The sequence below is a fragment of the Desmodus rotundus genome, chromosome 3, assembly GCF_022682495.2.
Source record: "Desmodus rotundus isolate HL8 chromosome 3, HLdesRot8A.1, whole genome shotgun sequence".
NCBI lineage: Eukaryota > Metazoa > Chordata > Mammalia > Chiroptera > Phyllostomidae > Desmodus > Desmodus rotundus.
In genome coordinates this window covers 151,374,424-151,397,686 of record NC_071389.1, presented here as the reverse complement: position 1 = coordinate 151,397,686, position 23,263 = coordinate 151,374,424, and the positions used below count along the sequence as shown (strand labels likewise).

General features: G+C 48.9%; 1 protein-coding gene across 4 annotated transcripts; it reads left to right on the top strand.

Moving 5' to 3' along the window:
* The first annotated feature begins 1,302 nt into the window (after positions 1-1,302).
* Positions 1,303-22,322, top strand: ESPL1 (extra spindle pole bodies like 1, separase). 4 transcript variants are annotated; one of them, XM_024575837.3, is made up of 31 exons: positions 1,303-1,359; positions 1,772-1,864; positions 2,008-3,066; positions 3,341-3,445; positions 3,612-3,732; positions 4,843-4,979; positions 6,026-6,219; positions 6,525-6,764; positions 6,943-7,087; positions 7,196-7,334; positions 7,538-7,677; positions 8,817-8,951; positions 12,491-12,610; positions 13,108-13,279; positions 13,670-13,798; positions 13,928-14,084; positions 14,590-14,699; positions 15,781-16,769; positions 17,228-17,561; positions 17,746-17,907; positions 18,288-18,501; positions 18,602-18,792; positions 19,318-19,445; positions 19,581-19,703; positions 20,191-20,346; positions 20,464-20,634; positions 20,758-20,862; positions 21,018-21,133; positions 21,291-21,374; positions 21,538-21,702; positions 21,978-22,322. In XM_024575837.3, the coding sequence occupies exons 2-31, from the start codon at positions 1,784-1,786 to the stop codon at positions 22,237-22,239; spliced, it is 6,384 nt and encodes a 2,127-aa protein (XP_024431605.2). In that variant the 5' UTR covers positions 1,303-1,359; positions 1,772-1,783; the 3' UTR covers positions 22,240-22,322. The 4 variants fall into 4 exon arrangements, with proteins under 4 accessions (XP_024431605.2, XP_045040325.2, XP_045040324.2 ...); XM_045184390.2 differs by having other exon boundaries at positions 1,358-1,439; XM_045184389.2 differs by lacking the exon at positions 1,303-1,359 and adding an exon at positions 1,368-1,522.
* The last annotated feature ends 941 nt before the right edge of the window (positions 22,323-23,263 follow it).

The following is a 23,263-nucleotide window of genomic DNA, read 5'->3' as shown; positions in this document are numbered from 1 at the left end:
CTGGCAGAAATCCTGGGAGGTAGTGAGGCTTGTTTTTAGTATCCCCATTCCTCAGATTAGTAATAAATTGAGCTGGGACTAGAAAGCATCTCCTTTGTCCAGACTCAAATTTAAAGCCCTGATACTTACAGAATTTTCGACTTGTAAATAGAAGAGGAATACAAAGGGATATGTTCTGTGCCCTCGAGGTGTTTACAATCAAATATAATACATAGGAAAAAAGTCCTAGAACATTTGCTATATGACATGTAAATGAGCACTGATTGCCAAAGAGTAAGCAAGAGGAACTGAGTACTGAGAGAACTGATATTCACTGATCATTTATGAACTCTGTGCTGGGTCCCTTTGCTGTACAAGAGATATGTGTTTAGTCTCTGTAACACACGGCACCTGCATTAATATTACCATTCCAATGCTGGGACTCTTTGGAGAAGCCATAGGTGTTTGTTTGTTTAAATAGTCTTCCCTACTAGATTCTCAGCTCCTAAAAGAAGTTGATGGTGAGGAAAAAAGAAGATGGTAGAGAAAGATGAATTATTCAATAGAATTCATCGGGAAAAAAGCTAACTGCCAAGGTTAGAGTTTTGAATTGAATTATTTGGTGGAGGAAGGAAAAAGAAGCAGAGCCAACCGAATCTGTATGTTTGGAGAAGTAGTTAGTACTTACCAAATACGTCATTAAAAACTATGAGATATCCCAGTAAATGAGTTTTCCTAGTTCTTCCCACCATTCACAACCCCATTCCACCCCATTACCCTCCATTCCTCCACCAAGGGGCGCTAGATCCTCTGTCTTCCTTATATAATCCAATTGATGCAAAGACCAAGGCTGGAAGGCATAGACAGAGAGCTGGATGGAAGTCGCCAGGGTACTCATGTCAGTGGCCCCAGAAACTGTATTTTTTAAGAATTCTATGAAAGGCTATGCCCTTTTTCCCTAGTAACCCAAACCACGTGAATTTCTAAGTAAACTCTTTTTGTTGTTAAGCCTACTTCTCTTCTCCTGAAATTTAAATTCTTTCTGGGTTCTGAAGATAAAGGTGAAAAAGAGGCGGAGGCCTGGACTTTCCGATAGTTACTAAGCGACGGGTAGCGGAGGTACTCTGCCCTAACTGGAAAACGTGGGGAAACCTGCGACCCCAAGAGGCCTTAATGCCCAGAGCAGCAAGGCCCCCCATCACCCAAGGAGTATCACGTGACGAGTCAGCGCGCCGGATGAACTACAACTCCCAGTGCGCCACGCGGCCCGCCGGACTTACACAACTTTCGCTGATTGGTCGCTGGGAATATTTGAAAGGAGGGGCTGGCGCGGAGACGAAGGTTACATTTTGGATCCTTGCGGTGTACTCAGTCTGGCGGGTAAGTCTTAGACCTGGAAAGGTGGGGACCTCTGGAACAGTAAGGCCCGGAGGAACTCATGAGCCTGTGTACGCACCGAGGTGAATGGGATCCCCAAACCTGACTTGAGGGAGAGACGGGGGCAGCTCTGCCGGGGATGGTCGGGAGATCTCGGCACGCCCTGGTAGGTGTTGAAGAGCTCTGTGGAGGCCTCCTGTGTGGGGCATTGGGGTGATGGATGGGTAGTGAGGCCAGGGGTCGGTCGGGAAGAAGGAAAAGCGTAAGTGTCGATTTATAATGGGAGCCTGGCGTTCTGGCCTGGACTTTTTTCCGTTAAGATTTCTGACGGGATTCTTTGACCCCTTCTCCTGTCCTTCATTTAACTCCATTACGAATCTTCTCTGCCCTCTCTAATGTGTCTCCTTCCCCCTAGCTCCCCGGTGCCATGAGGAGCTTCAAAGGAGTCAACTTTGGGACTCTGCTAAGCAGCCCAAAGGAAGCCGAAGAGTTGCTGCCCGACCTGAAGGTAGGGGTGCTGTCTGGCTTTGGATACATCTGGCTTTCCAAGCTGAGCTGTTTTGTTTTTTGTCCGATTAGTAGCAACTCCATTTCTAGTTCCTTTCCCTATCTCTTTCCCTTTGTATCATTTACATCTTCCTCTCCTCCTAGGAGTTCCTGTCCAAACTTCCAGCCGGTTCTTCCAACTGCAGATTTGATGCAGAGAGGAGACAAACTTGTGATGCCATCCTAAGGGCTTGCAACCAGCAGCTGACTGCCAAGTTGCCTTGTCATAGGCACCTGGACAGCCTGCTGGAGCTGGCAGAACTGGCTTGCAATGGCTACTTGGTGTCCAACCCCCAGTGTCCACCCCTCTACCTGGAACGAATTCTCTTCATCTTTCTGCGGAATGTTGCTGCACAGGGAATCCCAGAGGCCACACTTCGACTAGCTCAGCTCCTCCATGACTGCTTGGTGCAGTGTTCTCGCCAAGCTGCTCCCCAGGACTATGAGGCTGTGGCTCTGGGCAGCTTTTCTCTACTTTGGAAAGGGGCAGAAGCCCTGGCAGAGCGGCGAGCTGCCTATTCAGCTCGGTTGAAGGCCTTGAGCTTTCTAGTACTGTTAGAGGATGAGAGTACCCCTTGTGAGGTCCCTCACTTTGCTTCTCCAACAGCCTGTCGAGTGGTAGCTGCCCATCAGCTATTTGATGCCAGTGGGCATGGTTTGAGTGAAACAGATGCTGATTTCCTAGGTGATCTGCTTTCCAGGCATGTGATTAAAGCCTTAGTGGGTGAGGAAAGGAACTCTCCTAGTTCTCTTTCTCCCCAGAGGGCCCTCTGTCTCTTGGAGCTCACCCTGGAACACTGCCGTCGCCTCTGCTGGAGCCACCTCCACGCCAAAGCTGTCAGGGTGGTAGAGAAGGCTCAAGATTATCTAAGGAACACCAACCTGGCTCCCAGCCTGCAGCTATGCCAGCTGGGGATGAAACTGCTACAGGTCAGGGAGGGAGGACCCCAGGCAGTGGCCAAGCTTCTGATCAAGGCATCAGCTATCCTGAATAGCAGTATGGAAGCACCGTCACCCCCACTGCGGGCATTGTATGACAGCTGCCAGTTCTTCCTCTCAGGCCTGGAGCGGGGCACCAAGAGGCGCTACAGACCTGATGCCATTCTGGGCCTCTTTGCTTTTCTTGGCGGGTACTGTTCCCTCATTCGGCAGCTGCAGGATGGTGTGAGTTGAGGACCTAGAGGTAGGGTGGGAATATGGTTCTGTGGACTCACTATCAGGCTGGGATCTTTGGTAAGATCTGGAAGCTCTGGCTGCCCCCTTGGTAAGCTGCTCTCTGGACATTGCAGCCTAGTCTATCCCAAGAGGGCAGTGGTCTCTCCTGCTGTCCTTCCGGCTCCCTGAGCTGTGTCTGCTCTCCAGGACTCTGTGCCAGTCTTTAGCTTGGAGCTCACGCTTTATCTCTGTGTCTGAAACCAACCTTCCCCTTCTTCCTCAGGTCTGTGGGGACTCCTCCAAGCAGCAGCAGTCCTTGGTTCAGATGCAATTTCAGGGACTTCACCTCTATACTCTGGTGGTTTATGACTTTGCCCAAGGCTGTCAGGTACCATCTGGGAACCAAAAGTCCTGGACACATCCTAGGGTCTGGGGTTGCTCGGCTGCCCTCAGTAGAGCTTTGGGGTGGCTTTGGGTTTGGGTTTGGGATGGGGTGGGTGTTACCTTGTACCTGTCATGTCTCCTCTCACCCTCAAGCCCTTCTTGCCCTTTAGGTAACTGACTTGGCTGATCTGGCCCAGCTAGTGGAAAGTTGCAGATCTACTGTTTTCTGGATGCTGGATGCCTTACAGGGCCTGTCAGGCCTAGAGTTGACTGACTACCTGGGGATGACTGGTCAGTGCCCAGGGGCCCAGATACAGGGTTCTTGGGAGGGTCATCACTCATGCGGCAGGCAAATAGCACTTGCTGGATGGTTCTGACCACTGTGGGGACTCCTTGTGGTTTAAGGAGGGAGTGAAAAAGGTGTTTATAAATATCAGTTACTCTATACTTAAGAGCAGAAGAGAAGTGAGGAGACTAACTTAAAATAGCAGACGATAATTTTTTTCTCACTGACTTTGAAATCTGATTTGGTATTTGTTTCATGAAAATGTTTGTACCTGATATGTAACTTTATGATCTTTCTACATATTTAAATTTTAAAGAATATTTACAACTTAATTTTTTTTAAACCAGCTGAAACATGGTTCAAAATTCAAATTACATAAAAGGGCATACAGTGAAAACCTTCTTTCCCACGTCCTGGTTGGGGGAGAAAGATAATAAACAGGAGAATAATTGAATTGTCAACATGTTAGCAAGTGATCAGAAATATGGGGGAAAGGAAAAGTGGAGCAGGGGCAGCATAAGGGAATTAGGAGTTCAAGGTGGGTGAGGGGGGCAAGTTACCATTTAAAACAGGAATGGTCAAGGTGAGCCTCATTGAGAGGGTGATATGAGCAAAAACTTGGAGGATGTGAGGGAGTTGGCCATGTAGACACCTGGGAAAGGACATCCCTGGCAGAGGAAATAGCCAATGCCAAGGCCTTAAATGTCGGAGAGGGTCTGGTGTGTTCAAGGAATAGCAAGGAAATGATAGGCTTCTGTAGAATGAGGGAAGAAGAGAGAAGTAAGGGGCAGGCCAGAGTGTTTCCCTAAAATGCTGACCTTTGGAGCAAAATGAAGACAGAGATTAGCATGTGAGGAGAGATGAACCCCTTTTGGGAATGAGGACTCTGCTTTTATAAAATGAGTGCAGAGGGCCTGGCTGGTGTGGGAGGCATGGGCTGACTTGGAGCAGGAAGAGGAGTGCTGCCTCATTCTCATGCCCTAGCAATAGGTGTTCCTGTCTGATCTGGAAGCTGCTAAGCCGACTACAGGTTAAGCTTCTCTCTACTGCCTCTCCAACAGGAGAGGGCAGTGGGAACCATTCCTGTGGTCAACTGTCCTTTCTGTCTTCTGCAGCCTCTTACACCAGTAACTTGGCCTACAGTTTCTATAGTCACAAGCTCTATGCCGAGGCCTGTGCCATCTCCGAGCCCTTCTGTCAGCACCTTGGCTTGGCAAAGCCAGGCACCTGTCCTGAGGTGCCTCCTGAGAAGGTACGAAGACAGGAAGGGAGGTTGTGTTGGGGAAAGAAAGGGGCTTGAGTAGCATAAAAGGCCCTGGCCAAGGCCCTGCTGTGGAGTAGGGAGTTAGCAGCTACATGTTGGCATCAGTACTTGGGGCAGTATTTCCCAGATCTCACCTATACTGCCATTTACTTCATTTTTAAAAACTGACTCACTTTTTATACTTAGCTTCGTCCCAAGCCAGTGGTTCTCAACCTTGCTGCACGTTAGAATCACCTGAATGAACTTTAAAACAAAAAATTCTAATGCCTGCCCTAAACTAATCACATCCAATTGCATCAGAATCTCTGGTGCTGGAACCCGGGCAGCTGGACATTTAAAGTGTCCTCCTAAGTGGTACTTTGGACAGCCAGAGTGCGAACCACTGTCTTAAAGCAAGATTACCCATGAAACAGGGGTTGGCTGGATTGGCAAGCAAGGTGGGTCATAGAAGAAGGCCTTGGGTTTCATCATGAGGAAAGTGATGAGCTTCTAATGGATTTAAGTGGAGGCATGACAGCAGATTGGCACCTTGGACTTTCCTGGCGTCACTGTGATGAATAAACAGAGTGCAAGGACAACACTGGGCACCCAGGCTGCCCTAGTAGACTAGGCAGGAAAGGGTGGGTGTCTGAACTGAAGCAGCTTCCCAAGGGACAGAAAGAACTGATGGGTGAAAGAAGTCAAGGATTAATGTGATAAATGGCTGTGGGGGAGGGAGAAGGAAGAATCAAGGATGGTCTTGCGTTTCTGACTCAGGTGATTTGTTGAGATCATCACAGGAGGAGGAGGAGGTTTTCAGGGGTGTAGACAATGAATATGTAGGTGGGATGGATTGAAGCTTCTGGTTGAGAGCACCTAAGGTATTTAGTTCTTAGGTGTCTCCTGCCTTGGGGCAGGGGTGTTGGTTGGAGAACTGCCCCCATCCACCCCCACCAGGTGGTATATGTATTGTACTTGTGGATGCATGTCCTCTCCCACTGTACAGACTCATTGGGTCCCCTCTCCAGTTTGGTCTGTGTCCTTTCTCTGGTCAGTTGCACAGGTGCTTCCGGCTGCATGTAGAGAGTTTGAAGAAACTGGGTAAACAGGCTGATGGATGCAAGATGGTGACTTTGTGGCTGACAGCCCTGCGGCCCTGTGGCCCCAAACACATGGCTGAGCCAGTCACCTTCTGGGTCCGGGTTAAGACGGATGCGGCCAGAGCTGGAGACAAGGAGCTCCAGCTGAGGTGAGTTGGAGGGAGGTGAGACAACCATGTTTGCCCCATGGCTATGGCTGGCTTTTTGTACTCATGGTCACGTTCAGCCTCATGTTTGAAAAAGGCACTGATTCCTCCATCATTATTCACTGAGTGCCTGCTGTGTGCCAGCCACTGTGTTCGGTACTGGGGAAACTGCGGTGTCAGGCAGTGTTCTTGCTTTCACGACTGGAATCTTATGGAGCTCTCAGCAAGCCAAAGCAAAGACTTCTTAGCATGGGGCAGAAGCTCTGTGTTTCAAGGGCTCGCCAGGTGCTGAGCCCACTCTCTTTCAGGACTCTTCGAGACAGCCTGAGCACCTGGGACCCAGAGACCCTGTCCCTCCTGCTCAGGGAGGAGCTGCAGGCCTACAAGTCAGTGCGGGCCAACACAGGGCAAGAACGTTTCAACGTCATCTGTGACCTTCTGGAGCTGAGTCCCGAGGAGACACCAGCTGGGGCCTGGGCTCGAGCTACCCACCTGGTGGAACTGGCTCAGGTGCTGTGCTACCATGATTTTGCCCAGCAGACCGACTGGTAAGGAAGAAAGGTGGGGTGCCCACTCTTGCCTTCTTGCCTCTGACCCTTTGTGGAGCCTGTTTTCCCTCTCCACGTCCCTGAGCAACCCCTTCTATTTGTGGCCATGGGAGCCCTTTCAAAGGGAAAGCCAGCTTTCCTGCAGAAGGCTCCAATTAAGTTTATCCTCTCCCTGTAGCTCTGCCCTGGATGCTATCCGGGAAGCCCTGCAGCTTCTGGAGTCTGTGAGGCCTGAGGCCCAGGCTGAAGATCAGCTCCTGGATGATAAAGCACAGGCGCTGCTATGGCTCTACATCTGTACCCTGGAGGCCAAACTACAGGAAGTGCGTGTGGTTGTGTGGGGCTGAGCAGCACTGAGTATAGGAATTGTTCCCCCCATGCCCTAAGTAAGCTGGCACTGGCCCTGTTTTTTACTCTTATCTCCCATCCAGGGTATCGAGCGGGATCGGAGAGCTCAGGCTCCTAGTAACCTGGAGGAATTTGAAGTCAATGACCTGAACTATGAAGATAAACTGCAGGAGGATCGTTTCCTATACAGTAACATTGCCTTCAACCTGGCAGCAGATGCTGGTGAGGGCCATGGACATAGTGTGGTGGGATAGTCTCACTATGGCTTCCTAGGAGCCAGATGGGTACCCCAGGTGTGGGAGAGGCTGGCCCTGTAGGCTGGGAGATGGCAGACACAACGGGCAGAGGGTGTTATGGAGAAGGTGGCGTTCTGCCCAGATGGCTCATACTGAGAGAATGGCTGGTCTCTTTCGTCTGACTTACAGCTCAGTCCAAATGCCTGGACCAAGCCCTGGCCCTGTGGAAAGAGGTGCTTACAAAGGGTCAAGCCCCCACTGTGCGGTGTCTCCAACAGACAGCAACCTCACTGCAGATCCTTGCGGCCCTCTATCAGCTGGTGGCAAAGGTAATGGGGCAGGCACTGACACAGACCAGAAACCCAGCACCTTCGCCTTTTTTGGCCTGTGTACCTGCTGAGAAGCCAAGTAACCCAGTGTGGGCTCTATCACCAGCCTCTTTGAGTTTAAATCCAAGTTCATTATTTTTTAGTTCATGGCCTTAGGCAAATTACTTAAACTTTCTAAGGCCAAGTTTCCTTATCTCTAAAATGAAGGTAATAGCCCTGGACAGGTAGTTCAGTTGATTAGAGTGTTGTCCTGATAGGCCAAGGTTGCCAGTTCAATTCCCCGTCAGGGCACATACAAGAATCAACCAATGAATGCATAATTAAGTAGAACAACAAATCTCTCTCCTGTTCCCTTCCTCTAAAATCAGTAAATTAAAATTTTAAAAATTAACTAAAATGAAGGTGATAATAACAACTACCTCATAGCATTGTTGGCATTTGATAAGATAATGCATGGAAGATGTTGCACATAAAGAAAACACTCAAATGTAAGCCATAATTATATATTTATTATTAGATAATTTGATACCTGTGTACTCAAAAAATACATAAATGCCTATAGACAAATTCTACATTTTTACATGTCAGAAGATTTCACAGACTTCCTGAAGCTCTTCCCTGGGCTCCACATTAGGAACCTCTGAAAAAGAACATTGTACTTAAAGGACCTTTGTTACTGTGGGTCATTAGGGTATATTTCTAGCACAAGGAGCCTGGGACGCTGCCTCAGCTCTAGATTTGAGTCTGCCTCAACCACATACCTATTATGTGAATTTAGACAAGCAACTTAACCTGGGTGATTCTCAGTTTCCTCATCTGTTAAATTGGGATTAGGGTTGCTATGAAGATAAATGAGTTGATGCATATGAACCTCTTGGCACAGTGCCTGGCACATAGTAAGCACTCAGTAAATCCCAGCTATTGATGATGACTGGCATTTGGACTTTCAAACAGAACGGGTAGATGGCTTGCAGACTCCCTCACTGGTTTCCTCTCAGGTTTCCTGATGGTTACTCCCTGGGTAGTCACATATCAGCCAGGCCCTGAGATCAGACCAAGGTCCAGAGGACTGGGGAGCAAAGGGTAGAAATGGAGGCTTGAGCAGGAGCTGGGTAACCTTATTGTTCCTGGCCAACCAGCCCCTGCAGGCTCTTGAGGTCCTCCTGCTTTTACGGATTGTGTCCCAGAGATTGGAGGACCACGCGAAGGCAGCTGGCACCTCCTGCCACATCACCCAGCTTCTCCTGACACTCAGCTGTCCCAGCTATGCCCAGGTGAGTGCCCAGCCTGCCTAGCCTGGGGGTCTGCAGGGGAGACATGGCTGTAGTAACCCATCTTTTCCCTGAAGAGCTAGGATACTGAAGGGGCAGCTTCTGTGCCTTCTGCTGCCACATTTGGCTAGAGGCTTGTATAGTGAACGTTGGTTGGGAGGCAGATGTCTTCTCACTGCAAAACCAGTTCATTGAGTTTTACAGATTCTGCATCAGGAATGTGATGCTAGTCCTGTATTCCCCATTTATTTCTGTTGCCCTGGTTGATCTTTCTTTGCTCACTTTGAACCATTACGATGTCTCCTAGTTGGTTTCCTTGCCTCTAGTTTCTACCTTTTCCACTTTTGACTACTACCTGTGGGGTCTTTTTAGACACAGATCTGATTTAATCTATTTTCTGTTTAAAGGATTTCATTGACTTCTCCATTAATTGAAGGATACTGTCCAAACCCATCACTTTGTTTTTTTAATTATATTTTATTGATTATGCTATTACACTTGTCCTGATTTTTGCCCCTTTGCCCCCCTCCAGCCAGCACCCCCTCACCCCCTCAATTCCCCCACCATTGTTCATGTCCATGGGTCAACGTGTAAGTTCTTTGGCTACTCCATTTCCTATACTGTACTGTACATCCCCATGGCTATTCTGTAACTACCTATTTGTACTTCTTAATCCCTTCACCTCTTCAACCGTTCTTCCCTCCTGCCTCCCATCTGGCAATCATCAAAATGCTCTCTGTATCCATGACTCTGTTTTTCTTGTTTGCTTAGTTTGATTTTTAGATTCAATTGTTGATAAATATGTATTTTTTGTGATTTATTGTTCATAGTTTTGATCTTCTTTTTCTTAAATAAGTCCTTTTAACGTTTCACTTAGTAATGGTTTGGTAATGATGAACTCCTTTAGTTTTTTCTTGTCTGGGAAGCTCTTTATCTGCCCTTTGATTCTAAATGGTATCTTTGCTGTGTAGAGCAATCTTGGCTGTAGGTCCCTGCTTTTCATGACTTTGAATATTTCTTACCATCCCTTCTAGCCTGAATTTCTTTTGAGAAAGCAGCTGACAGTCTTAGGGGAACTCCCCTGTGGGAAACTATAACTTTTTTTGCTGCTTTTAATATTCTCTCTCTATCTTTAACCCTTGGCATTTTAATTACGATGTGTCTTAGAGTGGGCCTCTTTGCATCCATCCATAGGAAGCATCTCTGTGCTTTCTGGACTTGAATATCTGTTTTCTTCACCAAATTAGGGAAGTTTTCTTTCATTATTTTTTCAAATAGATTTCCAATTTCTTGCTCTTTCTGTTCTCTTTCTGGCCCCCCTATGATGCGAATGTTGGATTGCTTAAAGTTGTCCCAGAGGCTGCTTACATTATCCTCATTTTTTTATTCTTTCTTCTTGTTCTAATTGGCTGTTTTTTGGTTCCTTATGTTCCAAATCATTGATTTGATTCTCAGCTTCATCCACACTACTGTTAGTTCCCTGTAAATTGTTTCTTATTTCAATTAGTGTATCTTTCATTTCTGACTGGATCTTTTTTATGCTGTTGAGGTCCTCACTAAATGAGCATCTTTATAACCAGTGTTTTTGAACTCTGCATCTGATAGATTGCTTATCTCCATTTTGTTTAGTTCTTTTTCTGGAATTTTGATCTGTTCTTTCATTTGAGCCATGTTTATTTGTCTCCTAGTTTTGTCAGCTTCCCTGTGTTTGTTTCTATGTATTAGGTAGAGCTGCTTTGACTCCATGCCTTGGTAGTGTGGCCTAATGTGGTAGGTGTCCTGTTGGGTCCAGTGGCACAGCCTCCAAAATCACCCAAGCTGGGTCTTCAAGGTACACCCCTGGTGTGGGCTAAGTACACCCTCCTTTGTAGTTGAGTCTTGGTTGCTGTTGGCAGGTCAGTGGGAAGAATTTACCCAGGCCAGTCAGCTACAAGAAGTGGCAGTGACCACTGACCACCAAGCTCCGCCCTCTGTGAAGGATCAGCTGTGCACAGACAGGGTGGTGGTGCTCCAATGTGGTCTGTAGCAGTTCACTGGGTGCACTGGCCCTGGGGTTTGCTGGGTGGTACAGACCAAGGTCAGCCCCCACCTATGTTTTGCCCGGGGCACCCTGCCTGAGCTGTAAAGCAATCTGAGATGGCTGCTACTTGTTCTGGGCTTGGAGATTCCCAGGCAAAGCCAAGCTGTGAATCTAGACTGGCTGCTGCTAGTGCTGGGCCTGCAGCTCCCTGAGGCCAGCTGCTGCTTGTTTGAGAGGATTTAGGAAGTTGTGAAGCTTGAGCCAAGACCAGCCATTGGTGTGGAAAAGCAGCTTGGGTGGGCCTGTAAGTTGGGTGGGGTGGAGTCTCTGGGGATCTCCAAGGTGGGTCAAAAGTGTTAGCCAGTGTTGATGGAGTTTCAGATATGGCACCATCTTGCTGCCTCTGTGGGCGGAGGGTTTAGAAAAGGGACAATGGCCTCTGCTCACATTGATGTTTCTCCCTGTATGCCATTGGTACCTTTCAAGCTTCTACCCCAATGCTGGAGCTCAGAGGGAGTGAGTCTGAGTAGTTGAGTCTGTGTGTGGGTTCTTTAAGAGGAACTGCTTGGTGCTCCAGAAAGTTTCTTCCACTGACTCAATCCCCACTGGTTTTTGCAGTCAGAAGTTGTGGGGACTTATCTTCCTGGTAATGGAACCCTTGGCTGGGGGGATGGAACTTCTTGCTCCCAAGATTTCCCTCCCAAATTTCACAAGGGTGAGGAACCAGCCTGTTCCTTGTCTGTGCCCTTCCTACCAGTCTGGATGGATGTGGTTTCTTTAATTCTGTAATTGTCAGACTTCCATACAAGTAGGTTTCTGATGGTTCTGCGTGATGGTTGTGCTATGTTTTAGCTGTAATTTTGATGTGGTTGTGTGAGGAGGTAAGCCATCTCTGCCAACACTGCCATCTTAATCGGAAGTCCCAACCCTTCACTTTGTGTTGACACCTTCTATATTCTGGTTCACACTTTTTCTTGCCACTCCCTACCACGAACCTTATGTTGATCTGTCCCATTACTTTATATTCATTGTACATGCCTCTGTCTTTGGTTGTATTAGTTTCTCCACTCTAAATGCACCCTCTCCTCTCCCCTTTTTTCATTCAGTAAACCTGTACTTTCTTTTCAAGGCCTAGCTCAATTCTTCCCTCCTCCATAAAGCATTTTACATGTCCTCTTCTTCCAGGGCAGAATCAGCCACTTTCCCTGACGCCCACAGCACTAACGGCATTGTTTCATGATTACATCGTATTGCCTGTGCACCTACTGCACTGCAAGCCGTTAGTTGGAAGGTTCTGCTTATTCCTTATTTGCTTTGTCTTTCTTGCAGAATGGGTAACCTAAAGGTGTTCAATGAACATTTTAGTGAGTGAGTAACTCCTGTGTGGATTATAATATTTGAAATAATATTTAATTGGACACATCTGGCATTTTTGTGTGTGTGAATGCTTTAATCCACTGTAATTTGAAGGCTCTGGCTACCTGTGCTCACCAGCATGCTCACTCCCTCATTGCTCCCTTAGTTACACCTGGAAGAGGCAGAATCAAGCCTGAAGCTTCTGGATCATGACACTGACACGTACCTGCTCCTTTCCGTGACCTGTGACGTGCTGAGAAGTCAGCTTTACTATGCATGCCACAAGGTATTTCTCACTTTGTTATACCCAAAGGTCCTGGGTTTTGGAAGGATTTTAGGATTTTCTAGATATGTGTCTGGCTTCTGAGATTTCCCTGGAGCTAAGAAGAATACTCCTGACCCTGAGAAGCAGTGCTGTTTCCTAGCTTTGCCCTCCAGTGAATTGGTCACCAGTGTTAGTTCCTCTAACAGAGATACTTTCCATTTCATTTTTTCCAGTTTCCTCAGGGGACAAGGGGGAAAGTCTCCCTGAAGAGAAACTGGGATGACACCGGAGTCCTAGGCTGAACTCCAGTGGGATCCTAAAGGCCTGAGTTTTCTCATACACTAGCTGAGAAAGACTTGCTTTTCCAAATCTTATGCCCTCTCCTGTTCCAGTTTTCTTTACAGCTTTTATCATTCTTAGAAGCAGGGGATTGGGCCAAGGGATCTCCAGGGGCGTCTCAAGCTCTGAATTGCCCATCTGACCTCACTGTTCTGCTATGGCCCCCCTCCCTCTTCCAGGTGACAGAGGGCGCCTCTCTGTTGTTGTCAGTGCTTCAGGACCCTGCCCTCCAGAGGTCATCCAAGGCCTGGTACTTGCTGCGTGTCCAGGCCCTGCATCTGGTGGCAATCTACCTTAGCCTCTCCTCAGACAGCCTCTCAGCCACCCTGTGGGAGCAGCTCTGTGCCCAAGGTGAAAGAATAGAGTGAATGGCCCTCCTTGGTTGATGTGTGTGGTTTGTGCCCTGTCTTCTCTTCTCAGACCTTGTCCCCTCTGCTTTCTAGCTGTGTGGATGAGCCTACTTGGAAGCTTCATAGAGTAGGCCTGGGATAGAAAATGAGTTTCAATTCTCCTGCTGACTCTAATCAATTGCCTAGTGACTGCCTGGAATACTGTACTGACAAAGTTTCTCAGACCCCATGTGGTCTCAGGTTGTTCTGTGATTGAATAGCTCTGTCTGCCTTGGGTGCACAAACAGAAGAGTAGCAGCATACTTCGCATTTGCTATCTTAATAATTAAAGGTGGTGGAAGTTCAGGCCACATCATCACCCTTCTTGTCCTCTCCTCCCTTACCTGCACAGGCTGGCAGACACCTGAGATAGCACTCATCGACTCCCATAAGCTTCTCCGAAGCATCATCCTCTTGCTCATGGGCAACGATGTGCTCTCGGTTCAAAAAGCAGCCGTGGAAACACCATTTCTGGACTATGGTGAGTCTGAGGAGGAGAGCAAGGCCATGTGGGAATGAACAAGCTAGATGGTGGGCCTGGCAGTTTTGTCTCCAGAGGATCCAGGCTGTGACTGAGTGATCAGGGTCTTACCTGTCTCCTTTGCTGCAGGTGAAAATCTGGTACAAAAATGGCAGGTGCTTACAGAGGTGCTGAGATGCTCTGAGAAGTTGGTCTCCCGCCTGGGCCACCTGGGTAGTGTGAGTGAAGCCAAGGCCTTTTGCTTGGAGGCTCTGAAACTCACAACGAAGTTACAGTTACCGCGCCAGTGAGTACAGAGACCAAGAGGATGCCAGTTCTAGAACCTGAGTGCCTGTGCCTATGACTGTGGGTTCCTAAAGTATTCCACAGATAATAACATCAGCCATTGCAGGGCGGGGTGGGGCTGGTGGAAGAATGCATTCCGTGGCTTAATAAGTGGGAAATGCTGAGTGAATCAGTGTTTGATTTCTTCATTTCCTATAGGACTCTGCATGTCCTCCAGTATGCTAATACACACATAAATCTCCAAATGGGATATCTAATGTACAGTGTTTCTCTAGATCTTTTTGCCCATAGGATCCTTTTTTTTTTTTTTTTTTGAGGAATGCAGTTTGGGAAATCCTGTCCTCACACACAAGGATGAGTTGATTTGAGAGAGCAATATAGGGGCGTTTCCCCAGGAAGCCTGAGGCTGGAAAAGAATGAGATGGCTGTGCCTGGGAAAGGGGTAAAAAGGCTGTCCAGGAAAACAAGTGTTCCAATAAGTGGTTGTTATCTCCTCTCCCAACAAGGTGTGCCCTGTTCCTGGTGCTGAAGGGGGAGCTGGAACTGGCACGCAATGACATGGACCTCTGTCAATCGGACCTTCGGCAGGTTCTGTTCTTGCTCGAGTCTTGCACAGGTGAGCAGCCATGCCCCCGTGTCCATGGGTAATGGTAAGAGTGACGCACACACACTATGTAACACATCTTTATATGTCAGGGTTTGGCCTCCTTCTAAACCAGAGACTCTGGTCCCAGGGCAAAGCTTTCTTTACTTCAGTCAGACCATTGGCATCCCTCCTTCGGATAGCCTGTCCAGGGCTAACCCTATCTGGTTCTAGTTTTCAGTGCTGATACACTTTGGCTATTTAAGTAAATTTAAGTAAAACTTAAAATTCAGTTCCTTAGTCATTTACCACATTTCGCAATGTTCAGTGGCCACGTGTGGCTAGTGGCTGTTGTATTGGACAGCACAAATGGAGTGTCCTCAGAAGGCTTAAGCTAATAATAAAACATTGTATTTATGATGCTTTTTTTCTTATCAACCACTTCTACCTCTAGTATTTCATTTGACCTACACAATACCCTGGTAATTCAAGTTGGAACACATTTTTTTTTTCATTTGTAAAATGAGAAAGTTGAGAAATTCAATGTTTTGGGCCAGAATCATGGGGCTAGTTGGAACAGAAGCCAGGATTAAGAATTGGGCCTCCTGCCCTGGCCAGTTGGTTGTTTGGTTGGAGCACAGTCCTGTGCATTGAAAGGTCGTGGGTTGGATTCCTGGTCAGAGCACATGCCTAGGCTGTAGGTTCGATCCTCAGTCAGGGTGTGTACAGAAGGCAGCCAACTGATGTTTCTCTCTCACACTGATCTCTCTCTCTCTCTCTCTCTCTCAAATCAATAAATGTATCCTTGGACGAGGATTTAAAAAGGAAAACAAAAGAAAAAGTTGGGCCCTCTGGTGTTGGCCTGCTTTCTGGATTCACACAGTCTTCTAAGCTGAAAATAATGGGGTTTTGCGGGCTATGTTGGTCCATTATTGGAAGAAAAGAAAGTATTAGGGATTTTGTCAAAAAAGTAGGCTGTACTAATATTTAGTATGTTAATATAATAATATATATAAGTAATTAACTCATAATTAGGAATTTGGGCCCTGGGGTGGCTCCATAATCACTTGGCATTTCTCCTAGTTTTATAATTCTTGTTCTGCTCTCTCCTCAGAGTTTTGTGGACTAACCCAGCACCCAGATTCTGTGAAGAAAATCCACTTGCAGAAGGGGAAGCAGCAGGCCCGGGTCCCCTGTCCTCTAGAGCCCTCAGAGGAGGAGCTCTTCCTAAGAGGCCCTGTTCTGGAGCTGGTGGCCACTGTGGCCAAGGAACCTGGCCCCATAGCACCTTCTACTAACTCCTCCCCAGTCCTGAAAATGAAGCCCCAGCCCAGCCCTGCCTTCCTGACCCATTTGCCCACCTGTGACTGCTCACTCTGTGTCAGCCCTGTCCTCTCAGCAGTCTGTCTACGCTGGGTACTGGCCACAGCTGGGGTGAGACTGGCCATGGGCCATCAGGCCCAGGGTCTGAATCTCCTTCAGGTTGTGCTGAAGGGTTGCCCTGCAGCCACTGAGCGCCTAGCCCAAGCTCTACAAGCTACTCTGAATCAAAAAGTAGCCCCCTACCCTGTCCCGAGCCTCTTTGATGAGATCTTAGCTCAGGCATACACACAGCTGGCACAGGAAGGGCTAACCCAGCCACTAAACAGCCTGGAGAAGGTCCTAGAGTCAGGGCTGAAGTTTATGGCAATGAGGATTCCCCACCTGGAGCCCTGGCGAGCCAGCCTACTCTTGATTCAGGCCCTTGCAAAGGTGGCTGGCCTCAGCTGCTGCACTAAACTTTTTGCAAGCTCCTGGGGCTGGCAGCCACCATCTATAAAGACTCCCCCAGACTCAGAGCCCTCTAAGCTTCGGAGCCAAAAACATTCCAGGCGAGGGCGTCAGCAGGGGGTCTCTGCTACCCTGCCCCTCCATAATCCCTCTCTGAAAGGGGTGGAAGGCGGAGGACCACCCTGTACACCTAAGCCCCCTGGCCGGCTTCGGCTTCGGCAGGCTGGCCCTCGTGTCCCTTTCACCGTGTTTGAAGAAGTTTCTCCTACAAAGAGCAAACCTGAGGTTCCCAAGGCCCCCAAGGTACAACAGAGGGTCCAGACGCGTCTGAAGGTGAGGTGGGACTGTGGCTAGCTGGTGTTGGTGTTGGGTGGGGATGGTCCTGGAGAAGAGTTCTGCAGAGCAGGTGTCTTTATGGAATGGTTTCCCAGAGCCCTTTGGCCCAGAGCCCTTTGACCTTTAGCTCTCCTATTATCTGCAGGATCCCTACATCTTCCACAGGAAGAACTACTTCCAAGTCTCCCTTTGGTTTAGACAGAAGGCACTTTCCTTAACTCTAGGATTCCTTTCCCCTTTCATCCTTCCTCCTTATCTTTTAGACCCCTCTTCTCTCCCTCCTTCCACACCCAGGAGTTACTGTCCCTGACTGAGTGTGGCAGTATATGTGGTAGGTTAATTTTTCAATCTTCCCCACGGCCTCTGTGTTGGCTCCTCCACAGCGCCATCTGCTGTCAGACAATGTCTTGTCACTCAAGGCCCCTTGGCCCTTCTCCCTTTCATGTCCATCCCAGGTGAACTTCAGTGATGACAGTGACATGGAAGACCCAGTTGAGGCACAGCTTGCAGAGGGACCCAAGAGGCGGGGCACTGCTTCTCGGGGCCAAGGCTTGGGCCAGGCTAGGAAGGGCCGGAGCTTGAAGAATGGTGTGGCTGCCTCAAGTGGTGGTCCTGAGCACTCTGGCCCCAGTGGCAGGAGCCGGAGGGCCAGGAAGGTGGCATCAGGATATTGTGAGGAACTGGGCACTGAGATTATGAGGACCATTCCTGAGGAGGAGCTCACTGACAACCAGATGGAAATGAGCTTTGAGATCCTCAGGGGCTCTGATGGAGAAGACTCAGCCTCAGGTATAATGGCAAGGGTAGAAGGTGGAGATGCATATGTTTGGGGGAGGCTGCCCTGAGACCAAAGCACAAGAAATAACTGGTGCCAAAGACAGTCCTTTTGTTGGTTCTGGACTGGATCCTGGGAGGGAAAACAAGGGATGGCAGGAGTAGGGAGCTCCATAGAAAAGTCCTGCTCTCTCCCCAGATGGGAAGACACGAGCTCCAGGGTCTGACACAGCCATAGGAGAATGTGAGGTGTTGAGACGGGATTCCAGCAAAGAGGAGCTATCCATCCCGTGCCCAGACAAGAAGAGAGACAAGGATCTCAGTCCTTGGCTCCAACGCCCCTCAGCTCCTGTAGCCATTGGTGAGGTCTGGTCACTTAGGGAGGGCTGAGCCTCTAGGTCTTTTGATGCCAGTGTTTCTTCAGTCTGTCCTTGGCTTTGGATCCCCACCTGGATCTAGTAGCTTTTGAACCTAGGTTTGAATTCCAGCCCTCTTTCTACTACCTGTGTGCAAATCACTCAACCTCTCTGAGGTTCTTTTGACTTAACTGTAAAGTGGGTTTGAGGAGGAAAGGGCAAGCTGATGCATGTGAGCTATGTAGCATCCTACTTGGCACATTGCCCTTTGTAAATGGTAGCGGCTACTTTCCAAGTGGGAGGTGAGATAGGGATTTCTTCCTGGCAAGTTCCTATCAACTGGGAAGTAGATTTGTGTGTAGCAAGTGTCTTGACCTTCCTCTAGGTGTCTCTATCCTGGATTCCATCTGTGACTCACTGAGCATTGCTTTCCGCGGGATCAGTCACTGCCCTCCTAGTGGGCTCTATGCTCACCTCTGCCGCTTCCTGGCCTTGTGCCTGGGCCACCAGGATCCCTGTGCCACTGCCTGCCTTGTCACCGAGTCTGTCTCCATCACCTGTCGCCACCAGCTGCTCACCCACCTCCACAGGCAGCTCAGGTGAGTGTCCACCATCCCTAAGGCTTGTGCTGGGGCAGACTGGAGGGAGGGTCCAGACTTTGAAGGAGGGAGACCTCACCCCTCCTTGTGTTGCTTGCAGCAAGGCCCAGAAACACCAAAGATCACTTGAAATAACAGACCAGCTACAGGGGCTGAGCCTCCAGGAGAAGCCTGGAGATGTCCCCCTGGCCCGCATCCAGCACCTCTTCTCCTTCAGAACATTGGGATCTGGCCATTTTCCCCAGCCTGAGAAGGAGAGTTTCCAGCAGTGCCTGGCTCTGATCCCCAGTGGTATGGTGGCAGGCTCCGGCTGGCTCTCCTGTCCTTTCATTCAGCTTCTTACTGAAGAGTTGGGGGATAGTGCTGAAGGCATTAGTTAGCTCACACAGATTTATGATCTTTATGGAAGGACCTGTCATACCTTTTCATTGATTGGGCATTTTCTTACTCTCACCAAACAGACATAACCTACATCTGGAAGCTTTTTTTTTTAACTTCAACTTTGAGTTACAAGCAAATTAAATGTCTTTATTCAGCATATGTTCAGATGTCCATGGGCTCCCTATCCTGACATGAAACATGTTAGCAAGCTGTTTGAGCATGTCCTTCTGTGCAGGGCCCTTTTAGGGACACAAAGAAGTACAAAACATGGTCTCTGTTCCCAGGAGCTGTTAGGGCATGTGAGAGCCCCTTGAACTCTAGTGACCAGGGTAAACTTCTTAGAGTTGTCTTGAGTGATATAGATAGGGACTGAGTGCAGAAGACGTTGAAGGGAATTCCTTGTAACAGCTGAAATGACTGTGTTCTGTGTGTCAGGGGTGACTGTGTGTGTGTTGGCCCTGGCCACCCTCCAGCCTGGAACTGTGGGCAACACCCTCCTGCTGACCCGGCTGGAAAAAGACAATCCCCCAGTCACTGTACAGATCCCCACTGCCCAGAACAAGGTACGTTTCCTGGGCCAGGGAGCAAAATTGGGCTGGGGTAAGCTTCTGGTCAAACTGCTCACATTCTGTGACTGGGGTTTAGAGAGATGGTGATCATGTGAACAAGCAGAAATCTCACAACCCCATTTCCCAAAGCTTCCTCTTAGCTCAGCCCTGAGAGAGTTTGATGCCATCCAGAAGGAACAGAAAGAAAACAGCAGCTGTACTGACAAGCGAGAATGGTGGACAGGGCGGCTAGAACTGGACCGCAGGATGGAGGTGTGTGCCCTCAGGGTGGGGTGGGGTCAGGCCTAGAAATCACCTGGGGGTGCCAGTGTCTTCTCTCTCAGGGGTGCCGGGTCAGTGCTAAGCTGCTTCAAATCCTTTCTGGAATTGTAGGCCTAAATAAAAAATCATGTCACTTGGGAAGGACTTAAAACAAGAGCCCAAATTGAAGGGGTTATGGCAATGGAACGTTTAGAGGTACATACAAGAAAAAGGACTTAAATCCAAGTATCAGCTTTCCAGCTTTAGCTCTCATGGCCCACCTGTTCATAGATATGTAACGGATGATCTCACCTATACTCCCCCCAAGTCTTAGCAAATGAAAAATGTCTCTAGCTTCTCGCCTTTTGTGACTGGCAGAAAGATATGTAAGATAATCCACACACTGGAAAACCCATTTCCTCATCTCCAAAATGTTGGTGCCCATGGGGAAAGAAACTTAGCTTCATCTCTGACTGAAGGTCCTATTCTTCCCCATCAGGTTCTTATCACTTCCCTAGAGAAAGAGGTGTTGAGCTGCTGGAGAGGGCTGTTGCTGCCATTCAGTGAAGACCCTGGCCCTGCCCAAGAGGCCTCCCGCCTGCAAGAGTTGCTACAGGAATGTGGCTGGAAATACCCTGACCCTACTCTGCTGAAAGTGAGTTGAGAAATCAGGGAAGGGGAAGAAGCTAGACTTAAATCCTTCCCACCTGCCACCGTGATGGGAAGGTGGAGACGGAAGCTATGGCACTCACTGACCAGTATTCCCCTACAGGTCATGCTCAGTGGTGCCAGTATTCTCACCCCCCAGGACATTCAGGCCCTGGCCTATGGGCTGTGCCCTGCCCAGCCAGAGCGAGCTCAAGAATTCCTGAGTGAGGCAATAGGACGTCTACAGGGGCAAACAATACCAAGCAGTAGGCACCTTGTCTTAGTGCTGGACAAGGTAAGGAGCCAAGGTCCAGAGAAGCAGTATCTAGTGGGCGGTAGGCACCAACTCACCCTCACCCCATCTGACTCCTTCGTATGCCTGCCTAGGGACCATAACTTCTGAGTGCTTTTTACCCAGGACCTGCAGAAGCTGCCGTGGGAGAGCATGCCCAGCCTCCGGGCACTGTCTGTCACTCGGCTGCCCTCCTTCCACTTCCTGCTCAGCTATGCTATCATCAAAGAGGTAAGGTTCAACTCTTACCTGTGGAATGCAGATGATTGGCGGTGATTGGGAAGGTAGGAGAGGGTCTTAGAAACGGATCAGTCATGGAATGGGGCTTGGAATTTATTGGCCCTTCAGCCAGACCAGGATCCTGATCACTAGTATCTCCTCCTCAGTCTGGGGCCTCGCCAGTGCTGAGCCAAGGGGTGGATCCACGCAGTACCTTCTATGTTCTGAACCCTCACAATAACCTGTCAAGCACAGAGGAGCAATTTCGAGCCACTTTTAGCAGGTCAGGAGGATAAGAGTGAAAAATGGGATGGGGAAGGGTAGTAGTTACATACAGGCGTAACATGTCCTTTTCTCCAGAATCAGATGTTGCAGCCCACCTTTTCCCAAGTATTCCCTGTGCCCAATTTGCTACATGACCCCTACTCTTATTCCTGCAGTGAATCTGGCTGGAAAGGAGTGGTTGGGGAGGTGCCAAGCCTGGAACAGGTGCAGGAGGCCCTGACGGAGCGTGACTTATATATGTGAGTGCTTAGGGCAGGGAGGTGGGAGAGGAGCAGCCCCAGAGGAGGGTATTGCTTTGATATGCTTTGGGGCTTTAAAGCCCCTGGCTGACCCAAGACACCTCTGGAAACAGAGCAGATGCCTACTACGGCTAGGTCAAACTCATCTCACCTTCTGCTTTAGCTACGCAGGGCATGGGGCTGGTGCCCGCTTCCTGGATGGGCAGGCTGTTTTGCGGCTGAGCTGCCGGGCAGTGGCACTGCTGTTTGGCTGCAGCAGTGCAGCCCTGGCTGTGCATGGAAACCTGGAGGGGGCTGGCATCGTGCTGAAGTATATCATGGCTGGCTGGTGAGTCTCGAAGGGCAAGGCCCATCCTAGGTCCCTACCCCAGGTTGTTTCCTAGGTCTGAAGTCTAAATCCTTCCTCTTTTGTGCCCTACCTTCCTCCCATCCTTGTTCCCTAGGGCCATTAAACAGTTGCCCTCTTCTCTCCTCCTAGAGCTATGGGCCAAGGGACTTCCTCATTGGCTTAATCCTCTCTACTCACCGGCCAACACCATCAGTTGTGTTTTCCTGTATACACTGTTTTAGAGAACTTTGTATTTCTTCCTTCTTTTTTCCCAGTCCTCTGTTTCTGGGTAACCTCTGGGATGTGACTGACCGTGACATTGACCGCTACACAGAGGCGCTGCTGCAGGGCTGGCTTGGAGCAGGCCCAGGAGCCCCCATTCTCTACTATGTCAGTCAGGCCCGCCAGGCTCCCAGACTCAAGTATCTTATTGGGGCTGCACCTGTAGCCTATGGCTTGCCTGTCTCCCTGCGGTGCTCCTTAGAACTGTCCTATCACCAGGAGAAGCCATGTGACTGTTCTACCTCCCATGCTTAGATTTAACCCTCAGGATAAATGTTTTTAAGTGATTTTCCCTGTTATTTTATGTAAAACATTTCCTTGTAACTTAATATAATAAAGATTTCTCACTTAAACCGTTTTGTATAGTTCATCAGAAACATTTGAAGACAAGAGTGTTGCCACCACCCACAATGTGGTACAATAAACAGAACAACTTGCAGGAGTTGCAGTCTGAGAGCATTGGGAAGAAAGGCAAGAGCATAGGACAAAGCTGGGCCTGGCTCAGCCTCAAAGCTAAAAGGCATCAAGATGCCCTAAGTGGGGACAGAGTTGTCCAGAAGGGTAGAGATAGGCCCACTGAATGTGCCTTGACCAGGCACCATCAGGTCTGTCTTGTCTTCTTGCCCTCAGGTATCCTGGGAGTGACACCAGCTTTAATACCTCAGTTCCCATGGCCACGCCCCCCGCCCCCTCCCCCTCCCCCGCCCCAGGTGAATGTTAAAGACTACTGTTTCCTCCCCACATACAGCTGTTAACACTTGTCAGTGCACTTTGGCAGCAGATTATGTGGGGTTCTGCTGTTGATGTATGTTTTTTCTCTCCCCAATTACATTTATTTCCTCAGAACACGTATCTTACACGTTCACGCAGCCCTCACATTTAGCACATGGTATTACTTGTGTATTGGCTAACAAACCTTGTGCTGTGCTTGTGGGTTGATAACGGGCCTCCTTATTGTCCTCTCCACCGCCAGCCTCTCCTCTGCTTCATTTGCTCAAAGCACCACTTTCCCGATGCTACTTCCCCTGACCAGAGAACTTCACAAGCCTCCTTGCTTATCTGTCGCTAGGTTTATACCACCCACGGGGAGTAGCCTTCGTTGCTTTGCAGTGTTGTGGTTATAGCCTGAGTACTTTTAAGATTTTTAAATTCCTTGAAGGCAGGAGTCCTGTTCGCTACTTTACTACGATAGACTTGGGATGTTTTTTGAAAAAGCAAGCGCCGCTGTCTTTAACTAGAGGCGAGTCTCAGAGACCTCCAAGACCCCGGGTCATAGAGA